At 46.6% G+C, this 16,091-nt stretch overlaps 1 protein-coding gene across 1 annotated transcript in view; it reads right to left on the reverse strand.

Annotated features, from left to right (window-relative positions):
* Positions 1 to 16,091, reverse strand: part of LOC132882507 (collagen alpha-1(XIX) chain) — a 740,050-nt gene that overhangs the window by 237,551 nt on the left and 486,408 nt on the right. The window contains exons 20-21 of the mRNA XM_060915622.1: positions 3,316 to 3,378; positions 2,996 to 3,028 (exon numbers count right to left, since the gene is read on the reverse strand). Coding sequence (XP_060771605.1) covers positions 2,996 to 3,028; positions 3,316 to 3,378 — 96 coding nt within the window. The remainder of the gene's footprint in view (positions 1 to 2,995; positions 3,029 to 3,315; positions 3,379 to 16,091) is intronic.

The raw sequence follows: 16,091 nt of genomic DNA on the forward strand, positions 1-16,091 counted from the left end.
CCTTGCCACCGTCGCCACAGGCTTGCTCATTGGGGATAGATTAGGGATAAAATTAGCTCATGTTTTAAGTCGTTCAAATTCTGTAGAGCTGCTTTGCGACAATGTTTATTGTTAAAAGCGCTATACAAATAAACTTGATTTGATTTGATCTGTGCTTATGCAATGTCGCCATTTCCTGTACCATTTCAGAACAGAGCTCACGAATGTCTGCTTTTGCCTCTTCTCTGAGCGATAAGATATCGTTCTTAATCTCCTGATGGAGGCAGTTTATTTGTGATTTAATATCGCTAGTCAGGGCTTCTCTGTAAGATTGTAATTTGGCCCAAAGTATATCCAGAGAGATAGGCGTAGCATTACCTGCTTCTTGTTTGGCATCCGCCATTTTCGAGTCAACTTGTTGTGGAGAATTTCACTCTTTTGCGGGGATAATCAAAGTTTTAAATTTCACTTAAACAGGCGTAAAGTTGCTCCAGACACTCAAATAAAGATGGTTACTGTAAATAAAATGTCTTGGTTGATTTAAGTCGAAATTCGAAAGTCGATATTGAATCGAAATAAAATGGAGCTGCCTTCTCTCTCTGTCTACCCCATCAAGTCAGAAGCAGAAGTCTGGTGTATCCAAACTTTTGACTGGTACTGGACATTATTAATACAAAATGATTATTGGTAATTGGTATTGTATTGGTATTATAGGGTCATTATTGGGAATATTCTAAAAATATTAATTGTCCTAGTTCTGCTGGACTATAAATTGTTCACCAATCAACGATATTTTAAATAATAAGCCAGCTGATGACAAACTTTCATCTAGGGTGAATAAAGCAGAGGGTATTGGATTTGTAAGAGGAGGAGTTTCTCTGTTGTCTAATGGAAAGGTTCTGACAGCACCTGCCAAAGTTACTTTGCCTTTGAATGCAGCATATTATTCATAGAAGGTCTTCAAATAAATATTTACTGTTAGAAACAGGAGTGGAACAGCCTGAATGTAGTAAGGAAATTTCATTTTATGACATCGTTATTCTTTTAAAAAGTGTTCAACAAGTAACAATTCCAGTCAAGTGTGTGTGTGTGTGTTTAACCTAAATTAAGCTTTAACCTCAACCTACAATTAATTTAGCTTAAATCAAACAGTTCTGTTCAAACCATTCCCAAGGACAGTGGAGAATAAATTAATAATTGCAGTGGTGGATTTCCTCATTATTTATGATGTGTCCCTGTTTTGCATAGGGACATAAAACAAACTGCATGTTGAAATGTGACTTAGCACTTAATATCAATCTAAAATTCACACCACAAAAATGGCTTTTAATTATGCCATTTGTTTATTTTCTTACCAAATCATAATTGTTCATTATTTTCCTTCATCGATTGGTGTCTTACATTCAGATTTAAAAGATTTCATGAGGTTAACTTATACCCTACTTGTGTTCAGTTGGCACAAAGATGCTGGTGTCATTGATAGGGCAGCCATAACAAATTTTAACACTCTGACTGTGTTTGATGTGAATATACCATTAGAAAACAAGCACATGGGAAAACACCACTAAATATGAGTTAGTTATAGAACCATACTGTATACTGTATGTACCAGAGGTGGAGAGTAGCAAAGTACATTTACTTGAGTACTGTACTTAAGTACACTTTTTGAGTATCTGTACTTTACCTGAGTATTTTTTTTTTTGGGAAACTTATGACTTTAACTTCACTACATTTGAAAGGCAAATATTGTACTTTTCACTCCACTACATTTCTATCAAGGTCCTTGTTATTATGAAGCAGCTTTGAAAGTGGATGATTCTTCTTTTCTTTTCTAAAACGTGATTGATTTTTTCACGTGACACTGAGCCAGCCTATCAGTAATCACTATGGTCACATCACGTCCATAGACTGGATAAAATCAAGTTCAATGATTTCTCAGCAGTATTATTTTACATGATCAGTTGATGGCAGAATGGAAGGAGGCAGTTGTTCTGAGGAATGAATGCACCCATGGCTATAGCTAGAACCCATGTTTCAGTATTCTGAAAGGATTAAATATTCCTTTTGTTTTAAATGTTTGCTTTGTTTGCTGAAAACAAACCATATCACAGCCTACAAAAACTCGCCATGCAACCTGCAAAAGCATATTGAGGTATGTAAACATTTTATTCCAAGAGAAAGCTTGCAATTAAATTGCCTGTGCTTTTAGAGCTAGCGATAACATTGCAATAGCTATGCAGTCTGGTTAGTCAAATGACTTTCTATGGATTTGTCCGCCAAGTTGCCATAGCTTTGTCCATGGCTAACGTTAACACATAGCTAGTTAACTTGGACACTGTTAGTTAGCATGTAAAAACAGAGTTATGCTAACATGAATAATGCTGACTTATGTGAAGTCCTTTCAGAAATATGTTTTAGCATAATCTTGCCAAATAAACAAAATGTAGAAATCTTTTCTAGTAGCATTAGGCTCATTTAGCGTTAGGCTGATTTAAAGTTTGAAAAGCGTTTGCTAGCATGTCAGGTGGAGCTTCACTGACTAGCTAGCTTAACGTTAAACCACCATGACGGCCGAGCATGCGTTCATTTTGTGAATTCATGTTTCTGTCTTTGGTAACGGCATTAGGTTTTATAAGCGTTGTGGCAATAAAACAACGTGTTGACAGAAAATGTACTTTTAATACTTAAGTATTTTTAAAAGCAAGTACTTCAGTACTTTAACTTAAGTAAAAATTTGACTGTACAACTTTCACTTGTATCGGAGTAACATTTGAACAGTGGGATCTGTACTTTGACTTAAGTTATGAAGTTGGGTACTCTGTCCACCTCTGGTATGTACCTAACCTACTGTTTTGTGATATAGTTCTATTTCAATGCCTCTTGTTAAACAGCATTTCTCTTTTCCTACAGGAAAACTATGTGGTAGTAGGGGCAATGTGACAATGACAAAGTCACAATGGCTAAAATTGAGAGTGAGAAATCCTCTTTAATCCTCTCTTAAACTTAAAATACTTACTGGGCCAGGGGGTCCTCTGGGGCCAACTTCACCCTAATGAAATAATGAAAAGAACACATCAAATAAGATGAAAAGACAATAAACCTGGTTTTAACACAACTGGCATATTCCCCCTTCAACACACGCACGCATGCACGTGCACAAACACACACTACCTTCTGTCCTTTAATGCCAAGGGCACCCTCTTGACCAGGTTTACCCTGTGTGGGGAGGCAGTTCATGTTTTATACCAGACTGAAAATAAGTTGACTAATTTGTATGTGTGCGTGTGTGCGTGTGTGTGAAGAGCAAGAAACAAAGAGAGAGTGTGCATTACATACTGCATCCCCTTTTCCCCCTTTCTGTCCTCTTTCTCCCATCACACCTGGGTCTCCTTTCTCCCCCTAGACAGAGAAAAAAAATGAAACGGTGTCAAACAACTTATACTTCTACCCATAAACCATTCAATATACAACTAATGTCTAACTGAAGATACAACCATTGAATCAGTTTCCACTGCCAAAACTTTATCCACATGCTCCATAAAACAGGAGTGCACCAATCTGGCTTCACAAAAACTGCAATTTTCATGTCTGTGTGTGTTTCCTGTTGATTTTTCAGTATTTCAGGATGAATATAGTAGTAGTATAAAGTGCTTTTCGTATTTTCAGTATTGCATGATGAATATAGTAGTGGTATAAAGTACTTTTTGTATTTTTTTTCCTGTTCTTTACCATTTTCAATATTTCTAAATAATAACGAGGACAAAACATAGGAAATATACTATAGATTTTTCAAAGTAGTTTTGAAAACATTTTACACAACTGGCAATCTGAGATGCTTTTCCAGCAGTCTGTAGATATGGATACTGTAATTTATTGCCTCACCAATTAAGGTGTGTCAAATTCTGCAAGACTGTAAATTATTAGAATACCTGAGATCATTGGAGTCTACCCACCGCTGATACTTCTTTCAACAACTCCTATATCCATAAGGCCACCAGCACTGTGAACTACCCCTCACACACCCCTCTGATGGACCCTTCACTCTCCAGTTAGATAGTATGGGAGTATCTGTGCCACCAACAGATCCCTGAGGCTGTCAGAAACTCAACACACTGCTTCCTCCCAACTGATGCCTATCCAAAAGCTTTCCAACACCCACCATTGTACAATCATGACTGCACACTGGTACTTTAAAATGCTGCTATTGGACACTTTTACAATTATGAGACTCATTTTTTGCTGCTACCTTTCACTTGGCATTGCTGCTAACATCTCATTGACAATTGTTGTATCGTTTAATCCACATACCCCTAGTTTCCCCTAATAATTGGGGCACTTGCAGTTCCACACAACACTAACGCAACATAAACGCAACGTAATGCAACATCAGCTGATAAGGCACGTCACCACTCGACATCTGGTGACTGTTTCTGAAGAAGGCGGGAGATTCTCACCGAAACTGTTAACGAGGTAACAAGCTTAAAAAAAAATCCTTGTCTAAGAAACGAACTTAAAATATCCACACGACACTGTTCTGTTGTATGTTGCCCTGTCGAGTTAACACTGTCCTGTTTTTTTTTTATTTCCCCTCCAATCTCCCCCCTTAATTTAGTCACAGCCAATTCCCATCTATCATATGACAGCTACCAACCAGGGAGGATTACGGCTATGCATCCTCTGAACCACATGCTTCCCCTGAGGCATGTGAAGCCAGCCAACCACATGTTTTTGATACAACATAACACACTCAGAGGAAGCATTATCTGCCCACTTCCACGTGCATGAGCTCTCCCGTCCATGGAGAGAGCCACAGTGGCTGTAGCATTGTTGTGATTCAAACTCATGATCTCTGGACGATAGGGCTGTTTTTTGTTGCGCCACTCAGGATCCCATGTTAACCAGTGTCAAAATGTGTATCATTTTGTATAGATAGATAGATAGATAGATAGATAGATAGATAGATAGATATTTCTTTCATGACCTCATTATGAGCAATAATTACACAATATTACATCATATTATCTTTGCTGATTGTTGCTTACAATGCATGGTGACAGGGACTATTTTATGAGATTAATAAGTTAGATTAATAAGGGACTGTGGAATTTGTTATATGCAATTTCAGATGCAGCATTTTGGGCACCACATCTGATTAAAAATACTCAAGTATTGTATACAGATATGATAGTTATGCATGTAACCTTGGTTCTAGGAGATCTGGACAACTGTCGGGGCAGAAAGAAGGCGTGGATGTTTTCTTATGTGCAGGTACCCACATACAAAGACCTGGATACCTTCTTTTGTGCATGTGCACACATAATGAACCTTACCACACAGTCACATGGTGACCATATAACATTGCATTTTGCTATAAAATACCCTAGATACTAGCTAAATGAATCTGGAGAATGTACATGGTGATGCCCTGGTAGGGATACTCCTTATAGAATGGCACATCACAGTTTGCTTTAAGGGCAATATTTTAATATCCACCACCCACAGAGCTAGTCTTTGTTTAGACAGTGAGCTAAAAGTCAAGTGCTTCAGTGTAATGTTCACATCAAACAACAGAATGAGGAAAACATGTGATCTCTGTGACTTGAACTGTGGCATGGTTCTTGGTTCCAGATGGGCTGGTTTGAGTATTTCAGAAGTGCTGATTTATTTCAGCTAGTTATCCAAAATACAGCATAAATGTTAGGACTGGGACTGTTTTGGCCTCTAGAGGCCACTGTTATTTCCTTTTCTGGCCATGTTTGTTTTGGGCATCTAGAGGTCACCACTGTGTTCTGTGTTTTGTTTTTGTCTTATTGCCTGTTTCCTGCCCCGCCCTGTCCTTAATTAGTTTGTGTATTTATACCCCTGAGTTCAGTCCTCTTGTCATGGAGTCTTTGTGCTGTTATGTTTAGCTCCAGTAACCTCTGTTCCGATTTCCTCACCCGTGTCTTTGTGGTTTTTGTACTTTGCTTTCTTTTGGACTTTTTGGACTTTGTGTTTACCATTTTGGATCCTCTGAGCATTTGTATTTTTCCTCTTCTTTTCTGGTTTTTTGGCTCTTTGTTTCTTTGAACTTTTGTTTTTTCCCTGGTTATCTTCTGAGCGTTTGGATTATACTTTTGTTTTTGCCTTGGATTGTTAATAGTGCAAATATTGTAAATAAACTTTTTGATACTTTTTCTACTTCCGCCTCACACCTCTGCATTTGAGTCATCCCCCTGGTGGCCTAGTGGGGGTTTGCTGGATTATCACACCAGCGAACCAGGTTTGAATCCCAGCAAAACCCTAACAGAAAGACTCTGTCATGACTGTCTCAGCAGAGGCTTCTTCATCTGTCTACCCGGCCAACCTTCAGGGAATTATGGCTGCGTTAACATGCCTCGGATCCACCATGGACACTCATGGACAGACTCTCGCAAGCGAACATGAGACCCTTGCTCGCCACGAGGTACTGCTTCAGCAGATTGGGAGAACCCTGGCACAGCTGACTTCTCTGCCCCCATCTCCTCCGCCTGATTCTGCTCCTGCTCCAGTGCCTCCTGCCATGTGGCCTTCTTCACCTTGCGAACCCAGTCTTTCTGCACCACAGAGGTATGACAGTGAGTGTCGAGAGTTCCTTACCCAGTGTCAATTCACCTTTGAGCTTCAGCCTACCACCTACACTACGGATCGCCGCAAGATTGCCTTTGTGATAACCTTGTTAGCTGGTAAGGCGCAAGCCTGGGCTACTGCTATCTGGCAGAGACAGGGACCTGAGTGCTCTGATTTCCAGCTGTTTACTGAGGAGATGCTGCGTGTCTTCGATCAAGCAGACATCAGTCAAGACACAGCCAGAAAGCTCATGTCCATCCGGCAAGGGGGAAGCGTCGCAGAATATGCCATCTCGTTCCGGACGCTCGTAGCAGTAAGTGGATGGAACGAGACTGCCCTGGTGTCAGCCTTCCACCATGGTCTGTCTGACCCCATCAAAGACGGTCTGGCTTCTATCGGATGCCCAAGTGACCTCGAAACACTGATCTCACATTCTACTCGTCTGGACAACAGGATGAGAGAATGCTGCCAAGTACTCCTCCCCGGCCTCCCTGCCTCTTCCTCGAGCCTGTCTACCTCCTCCAGTGACTGTCCAGAACCCATGCAAGTGAGTCGTACTCGCCTCTCCGCATCTGAGAGGGAGCGCAGAAGGAGGGACATCTACTGTGGCAAGCCTGGTCACCTCCGAGCATCATGTCCCGAACTCTCAGGAAAAGGACCGCCCCGTCCAGCCGAGGGAGGGTTGTGACGGGGCCTACCCTCTCTCCCGGACTCCCTGGCCAAGGAATCTACATCCCGGTCTCCATCTCCTGGGGTGAGTCCGTCCACTCTTGTCAAGACTTGTTAGACTCAGGGGCGGCTGGAAACTTTATGGATATCCACTTCGCCCAAAGCATCAATGTCCCGACTGCGCCTCTTGAAGTCCCACTGTCTGTGTCTGCCCTCGATGGCCAAGCGTTAGGTGATGGAAGAGTCACCCAAGTTACTTCTCCAGTCTTCCTCCAGTCTCAAGGTCACAAGGAAGAAATATCCCTGCACCTGATTCCTTCACCTGAGTTCCCAGTTATTCTAGGTCTTCCTTGGCTTACCTGCCACAACCCTCGTATAGACTGGGTTACAAGCCAGGTTGTGGAATGGGGCCCTGCATGCCATGCCTCTTGTCTGCTCTCTAGCTCTCCTGTGTCTCCTGCCGAGCCCCCTGATCTCACCGAGTTATCTCAAGTTCCCACAGAGTACTGGGATCTCAAGGAGGTCTTCAGCAAGAGCAGGGCCGCCGTTCTTCCTCCGCACCGCGCCTACGACTGTGCCATCGACTTGCTCCCTGAGACTACTCCTCCTCGGAGCCATCTGTTCTCCCTCTCTCAGCCAGAACGCAAGGCCATGGAGGAGTACATCAAGGAAGCCTTGGCCTCTGGGTTCATTCGACCCTCCACCTCACCCACTGGTGCCGGCTTCTTCTTTGTCGGCAAGAAGGATGGGGGTCTCCGGCCAGTATTGATTATAGGGGCCTGAACAAGATCACCGTGCACAACCGCTATCCCCTTCCGCTGATGTCCACAGCATTCGACCTGCTCCAAGGCGCCACCATCTTCACCAAGTTGGACTTACGGAACACATACCACCTCGTCCGTATCCGACAGGGAGACAAGTGGAAGACCGCCTTTAACACCCCGTCAGGGCACTACAAGTACCAGGTGATGCCCTTCGGACTCACCAATGCACCAGCTGTTTTTCAGGCCCTTATCAACGACATCTTGAGGGATATGATTAATCTATACGTTTTTGTCTACCTTGACGACATTCTTATATTCTCCAAGACCTTACAAGAACACTGCCACCATGTCCGCCAAGTCCTCCAGAGACTCTTGCAGAATAATCTGTTTGCTAAAGCCCAGAAATGCGAGTTTCATGTCCCCGAGTTCTCCTTCCTGGGATTTATCGTACGAACGGGGCAACTCCAAATGGACCCAGCCAAGACCCTGGCCGTCCGGGACTGGCCTACTCCCAAGTCCATTAAGGAGGTTCAGCAGTTCTTAGGATTCACTAACTTCTACCGCAAGTTCATCAGGGACTTCAGTTCCGTAGCTGCACCTATGTCGGACCTCACCAAAAGGACTGGTGGCTCCATTGTCTAGTCCCCTCAGGCGAAAGAGGCATCTAATGACCTCAAACACCGCTTTTGCACGGCACCCATTCTGGTTCTCCTGGACACCTCCCAACCATTCATCGTGGAGGTGGACGCCTCGGACAGTGGTGTCGGCGCGGTGCTCTCTCAACGCTCAGAAGGGAAGCTGCACCCCTGCGCTTACTTCTCCCACCGCCTGAGCCCTGCGGAGTCCCGCTATGATGTGGGGGATCGGGAACTGCTAGCGGTCAAACGAGCCCTTGAGGAGTGGAGGCACTGGCTGGAGGGAGCACAACATCCATTCCTGGTGTGGATGGACCATAAGAACCTGGAGTACCTCCAGCAAGCCAAGAGGCTGAACCCACGACAGGCTAGGTGGGCTTTGTTTTTCAGCCGTTTCAGCTTCACCCTATCATACCGCCCGGGCTCTAAGAACACCAAACCGGACGCACTCTCCAGGCTGTTCTCGCCCAACAACAGGGAGAGTGAAGTTGGGCCTATCATCCCTATATCCCGGATTGTGGCTCCTGTCCGCTGGGGTATTGAGGAGACCGTTCGACAAGCTCAATGCCGGGACCCTGATCCTGGGACGGGGCCACCGGGCCTCCTGTACGTCCCTCGTCAAGCCCGGGCCAAGGTTCTCCAGTGGGGTCACTCTTCCCCTCTCACCGCCCACCCGGGAGCTCGGAGGACCCTGGACTTCCTGAAAAGATGCTTCTGGTGGCCTAACATGGAGAAGGAAGTGAGGTCATTCGTCCTGTCCTGTGAGGTCTGCACCAGAACCAAGAACCTGCGACAGCGTCCCCAGGGTCTCCTGCATCCTCTGCCTATTCCCCAGCGTCCCTGGTCCCACGTGGCGGTCGACTTCATCACGGGTCTCCCTGAGTCTCAAGGTAACACTGTCATATTGGTCATAGTGGACAGATTCTCCAAGGCCTGCCGCTTTATTCCACTGTGCAAACTCCCCTCTGCCCTTGACACTGCTAAATTGTTGTTCACTCATGTCTTCCGAGTTTATGGTCTCTCTCAGGACATCGTCTCCAACTGGGGGCCCCAGTTCTCCTCCCGAGTATGGCACGGCTTCTGCAAGAGCATCGGGGCCACTGCCAGCCTCTCCTCTGGGTTCCACCCCCAGTCCAACGGCCAGACGGAGAGGCTCAACCAGGACCTGGAAACCACCCTGCGAGGCCTGCCTATGGATAACCCGACATCGTGGAGCACCTGGCTGCCATGGGCAGAGTACGCCCACAACACCCTGCAGTCATCGGCCACCAAGCTGTCGCTGTTCCAGTGCCAATTCGGGTTCCAGCCACCTCTGTTCCCGGACCAGGAGGAGGATGCTGGGGTGCCCTCGGTCAACCATTACGTGAGACGGTGTCGCAAGACCTGGAGCAAAGTCAGGAGGACACTCATCCAGACCTCCAGTACCAACCAGACTCAGGACAACTGCCACAGGAGACCTGCCCACACTTTCCGCCCTGGGCAGCAGGTTTGGCTGTCCACCAAGGACCTTACGCTGTGGGTGGAGAACCGCAAGCTTGCTCCTCGCTACATTGGCCCCTTCGAGGTTGTACGCAGAGTTAACCCTGTCTCCTACCGGCTCCAGTTACCATGTACACTAAGGATCAACCCCACATTCCATGTTTCCCTGTTGCGGCCCGTACTGACGTCCATGTATGCCCCTGCCCCAGGAACCCCCCGCCCCCCGCATCTTCCAGGGTCAGACTGTGTTCACCGTGCGCCGCCTGCTGGACTCCCACCGGGTTCGCGGGGGCCTCCAATATCTTGTGGACTGGGAGGGCTATGGCCCTGAGGAGCGCTGCTGGGTCCCAGCTCGGGACATACTCAATAAAGAACTTTGTCGGGACTTCCATTCGGCCCATCCTGATCATCCTGGGAACGTCAGGAGATGCTCCTGGGGGGGGGGCTGTTAGGACTGGGACTGTTTTGGCCTCTAGAGGCCACTGTTATTTCCTTTTCTGGCCATGTTTGTTTTGGGCCTCTAGAGGTCACCACTGTGTTCTGTGTTTTGTTTTTGTCTTATTGCCTGTTTCCTGCCCCGCCCTGTCCTTAATTAGTTTGTGTATTTATACCCCTGAGTTCAGTCCTCTTGTCACGGAGTCTTAGTGCTGTTATGTTTAGCTCCAGCAACCTCTGTTCCGATTTCCTAGCCCGTGTCTTTGTGGTTTTTGTACTTTGCTTTCTTTTGGACTTTTTGGACTTTGTGTTTACCATTTTGGATCCTCTGAGCGTTTGTATTTTTGCCTCTTCTTTTCTGGTTTTTTGGCTCTTTGTTTCTTTGAACTTTTGTTTTTTCCCTGGTTATCTTCTGAGCATTTGGATTATACTTTTGTTTTTGCCTTGGATTGTTAATAGTGCAAATATTGTAAATAAACCTTTTGATACTTTTTCTACTTCTGCCTCACGCCTCTGCATTTGAGTCATCCCCCTGGTGGCCTAGTGGGGGTTTGCTGGATTATCACATCAGTGAGCCAGGTTCGAATCCCAGCAAAACCCTAACCATAAAGGGGAAAAAGGGCCTGGATGCTTCAAATGTTTGCAATTGTATTACTCACTGTTTGTATTTTATTGCCTATCCTGTCAAAATCTCTTCAGATAGTGACCTAATCTTTTGAAAAGCCAGGTACTAAGAATGCAAATTAAAACTGAGAAAAATAAATATACATGAGTGTCAATAGTCACACTAGATAACTCACTAGCCTAACTTAACTACATTTACAGCAGACAAAAACAAAGTTATTCACAAACTACTCTCAGTCACTAGTCAGCTTTCATGAAATCTCTAGCTTAATTCGCAGATGAATAAAATTCAACTCTAAGGACAAATTAGAATATTAGGTATAACTAGATTCATGCCAAATTAAATAACAAATAAATGTGTTACCAGTTTGTGGCAGCAGGGGTGTGGCCAAGTGTCAGTTTATGAATGGAGGACGGAGTCAGGGAAGGTGAGTAGCCAAGTCGTTACACCTGTTGTCAATTAATGTGTGTGTGTGTTTGTTGCAGGGATGGTGGAGCATAAAAGGAGGGGGAGAGCAGAGAAGAGATCTCTCGTCATGTGTGTGGGCATGTGTGACTGTATGTGAGCAGCAAGTGAGTGACACTGAAAAGCAGCAAAGTGAAAGAAAATAAAGTGCGTGAAACTTCAGCTCCCACCTGCCATGCTTCTGTACTCCACCCACATCTGTGACTTATCACAGTGGTGTGGAAACCCAGATGTACAGAAGGGAACCACAACATGGAGTCCTCCCCAATTAAAGAGCTCATCCATGCTCTTGCTACCGCCCAGCAGAACCAGCATCAAGTGCTGACCACCCTCTGGAAGGAGCAAGAACAATGCTTTGAAGCCTTGATGCTGGCCCAGTAGGAAGACTGCCAGGCGTTCCAGCATCTGCTCGCATCAGCAGGGGCTTTGACCACCACCACAGCAGACCCTCCTCATGCCACCCTCGCGAAGGTGGGCCCACATGACGATCCAGAAGCCTTCATCACTCTCTTTGAGCAAGCGGCTGAAGCTTGGGGGTGGCTGCTCGAGCAGCTCGCGGGGTGCCTCCTCCTGCTCCTGACTGGTGAGGTGCAGCTTGCAGCACAGCAGCTCCCTGCTGACAGCCGGCTCATGTATGCCAACCTAAAGAGAGCCGTCCTGCAGCGTGTCGGCCATTCCCTGGAACAACATTGTCAGCATTTCCAGATGCTGATGTTGGAGGAGATCAGTCGGCCGTTTGCATTTGGCCAACAACTCTGGGACACCTGCTGGCAATGGCTGAGGGTAGAAGACTGCGACGCCGATGGGATCATCGATCTGGTGGCACTGGAACAGTTAATTTCTCAACTTCCGGAAGGAATGGCGGAATGGGTCCATTGCCATTGCCCGGTGTCGCTAGAACGAGCCATCGAACTGGCAGAGGACCATCAGGCAGCGGTTCCGATGGCAGGTGGAGGAGGCGCCTCTCCTTGTTTCTTTTCTCTCTCTCCTTTCTCTCTCTCTCTTCCCCTTCCTCACCCTGTTCCCCCACCATGGAGGCGAGGGCTGGCTGCCCCCCAGCTGACCCGTTGCACTCATGGTGTCCTCCCATCTCCCTCTTCCATGTCTGTCTTCTCCCCCTCAGGTGAGTGACGCCCATAACACTGGTGCAGAGGGAAAGCCTGGGCTGGTGCGGTGGTATGGCGGGGAGCAGGAATATCTCCAGAGTCAGAGCTCTGCGACAGAGGTGGGAGCTGTGATCCAGATCCCTGATGCACCAGAGGCTGCCCCCGATTGGGCCGGAATGTATCGCATACTGTTAAGTGTTCAAGGGGATACATATCATGTGTCAGGGTGATACAAGGAGTGAGGAGCAGCTCGCCCCTCCTCCCTCACTCAGGGATTTCCTTGAGGATTTCCAATTAGAGCAGTCGCGAGACAAGACTCTGCATCATGCGTTTGACCAAGTGAGAGTAATCGATGGTCAAACTCTCCAGCCAAGCGCGACACTGGCCTTCCCATATTTCACTTTTATTAAGGATAGGTAACACATGACGCTCAAACTGGTGAACAGAAAACCCAGTTGTTGATCCCAAAGTGCTGTAGGGAACTCGTAATCCATGAAGTTCACTTTAATTCCATGGCCGGACAGTTGGGGCAGGATAAAAACACTAGCCTGAATAATGGCCTGGTTCTACTGGCCAGGGATTCATGGGGACGTTCATCGGTGGTGTGCAGCATGCTGCAAATGCCAATTAGTAAATCCCACGGCCACTCTAAAAGCACCTTTGCGCCCTCTCCCTCTAATCGAGACCCCTTCTGAGAGAATGGGTATGGATCTTGTTGGGCCATTAGATCAGTCAGCACTGGGATATTGCTTTATTTTAGTTCTAGTGGACTATGCAATGCGATATCCGGAAGCAGTGCCTCTCTGCAATATCTCAGCACGCAGTATTGTGGAAGCGCTCTTCTGTATTATCTCACAGGTTGGGATTCCAAAAGAAATCCTGACAGACCAAGACACTACATTTATGTCACACACACTGCATGAACTATATGTGTTATTGGTAATGAAGTCTATCCGCACCAGTGTCTATCACACACAAAGGGATGGCTTAGTGGAACAGTTTAATCAGACACTCAAAAACTTAATTCAGAAATTTGTGAGGATGCATGTAATTGGGATAAATGGCTTGAGCCCCTGTTCTTTACAATACAAGAGGTCCCACAAGCCTCCACAGGTTTTTCACCGTTTGAGCGATTATATGAGAATAAGCCACATGGCATTTTGGACATGCTATGAGAAAATTGGGAGGAGGGACCTTCACCTAGCAAGAACGAATTTCAGTACGTTCTTGACCTGCATTCAAAACTCCACACCCTCATGCACTTAATCCAGGAGAATTTACATCAGGCACAAGAACATCAAGTCCAGCTGTATGACAGGGGCACATGCCTTAGAGAGTTCACACCATGAGACAAGGTACTCGTATTATTGCCCACATCAAGCTCCAAATTAATCGCCAAGTGGCAAGGGCCCTTCGAGGTCACATGGCGAGTCGGGGACATTGACTATGAAGTGAGGTGAACGGATAGGGGCAGGGCATTGCAAATCTACCACCTCAACCTGTTAAAACTTTGGAACGAGGGGTTCCCCTGGCATTAGCATCAGTAGATCCAGAGAAGGCAGAGCTGGGGCTGGAGGTAAAGAAAGTAACATCTCAAATCACTCCGGTCCCTTGTGGAGACCATCTCTCACCGGCCCAACTCCTGGAGGAGGCCAAGTTGCAGAAGGAATTTTCTGAAAGGTTCTTGCCCCTTCCTGGCCACACCCACCTCATAGAACACCACACTGAAATGCCCCCTGGGGTGGTGGTACGTAGCTGCACTTACTGCTTGCCCAAACATACAAAAAAAAAAAAGGTGGTTTGGGATGAACTCAAGGCCATGCTCAAAATGGACATAATTGAGGAGTCGCACAGTGACTGGAGCAGCCCAGTGGTCCTGGTTCCCAAGACCGACGGGTTGGTCCGGTTCTGTGTGGACTATAGAAAAGTCAATGTGGTGTCTGAATTTGATGCATACACAATGCATCACACTGATGAGTTGCTCAATCGGTTAGGCAGTGCTCACTTTTATTCGACACTGGATCTAACAAAGGGATATTGGCAGATCCCCTTGACTCCTCTATCCCGAGAGAAAGCAGCCTTTTCCACACCATTTGGGTTACACCAATTTGTCACGCTTCCTTTTGGGTTATTTGGGGTGCCTGTTACATTCCAGTGGCTCATGGACAAGATCCTCCACCCTCACGCTGCCTACATGGTAGCATACCTCAATGACAATTATTTATAGCAATGATTGGTTGTGGAGCCTGGAACACCTTAGGGCTCTCCTAGAGTCACTGAGACGTGCAGATCTCACAGCTTAACCCAAAAAGTGTGCAATTGGGCAGGTGGATGTATGGTATCTGGGTTTCCACTTGGGCCATGGACAGGGGCGTCCCCAAATTAACAAGACTGCAGCAATTGCAGCCTGCCTGAGGCCCAAGACCAAAAAGGGGGTGAGACAGTTCCTGGGGCTGACTGGCTACTATCGTAGGGTCATACTTAATTATTCAGATGTCACCAGCCCCCTAAGTGATCTCACTAAAAAGAGAGCACCAGATCCGGTCCAGTGGACGGAGCAGTGCCAACAGGCTTTCACTAGAGTAAAAGTTGCACTGTGTGGGGGGCCATTTTTACACCCCCCTGACTTCTCTCTCCCCTTATTTTACAGATGGATGCATTGGACAGATGGCTTGGGGCTGTTTTGTCTCAGAAGGTGGAGGGTGAGGAGCGTCCCATGCTGTACATCAGCCGTAAGCTTTTGATGCATGAAAGCAAGTACAGCACCATCAAAAAGGAGTGTCTGGCCATGAAATGGGCAGTTCTTGCCCTCCGATACTACCTACTGGGGTGCCCTTTCACCATCTGTTCAGACCACATGCAGTAGCAGTAGCTCCACCGCATGAAAGATGCCAATACGTGGATCACCCATTGGTATCTTGCCCTCCAGCTATTTAAGTTCAAGGTGGTCCACAGGCTGGGGGCATAGTGGTGGCAGACATCCTGTCCCGTCGGGGGAGGAAGTCCGCTGCAGGCCAGACAGCCCCCCGGCCTGAGTTGGGTGGTGGGAGTATGTGGCAGTGGGAGTGTGGCCAAGCATCAATTTGTGAATAGAGGGTGGGGTCAGGGAAGGTGAGTGGCCAAGTCATTACACCTGTTGTCAATTAATGTGTGTGTGTGTGTGTGTGTGTGTGTGTGCGTTTGTTTGTTTGTTGAAGGGATGGTGGAGCATAAAAGGAAGGGGAGAGCAGAGGTCTCGGTCCCTACTAGAACACGTGTGTGTGCATGTGTGACTGTGTGTGAGCAGCAAGTGAGTGAAACTGAAAAGCAGCTAAGTGAAAGAAAATAAAATGTGTGAGAACTTCAG

Source organism: Neoarius graeffei, chromosome 3 (genome assembly GCF_027579695.1).
Source record: "Neoarius graeffei isolate fNeoGra1 chromosome 3, fNeoGra1.pri, whole genome shotgun sequence".
Lineage (NCBI taxonomy): Eukaryota > Metazoa > Chordata > Actinopteri > Siluriformes > Ariidae > Neoarius > Neoarius graeffei.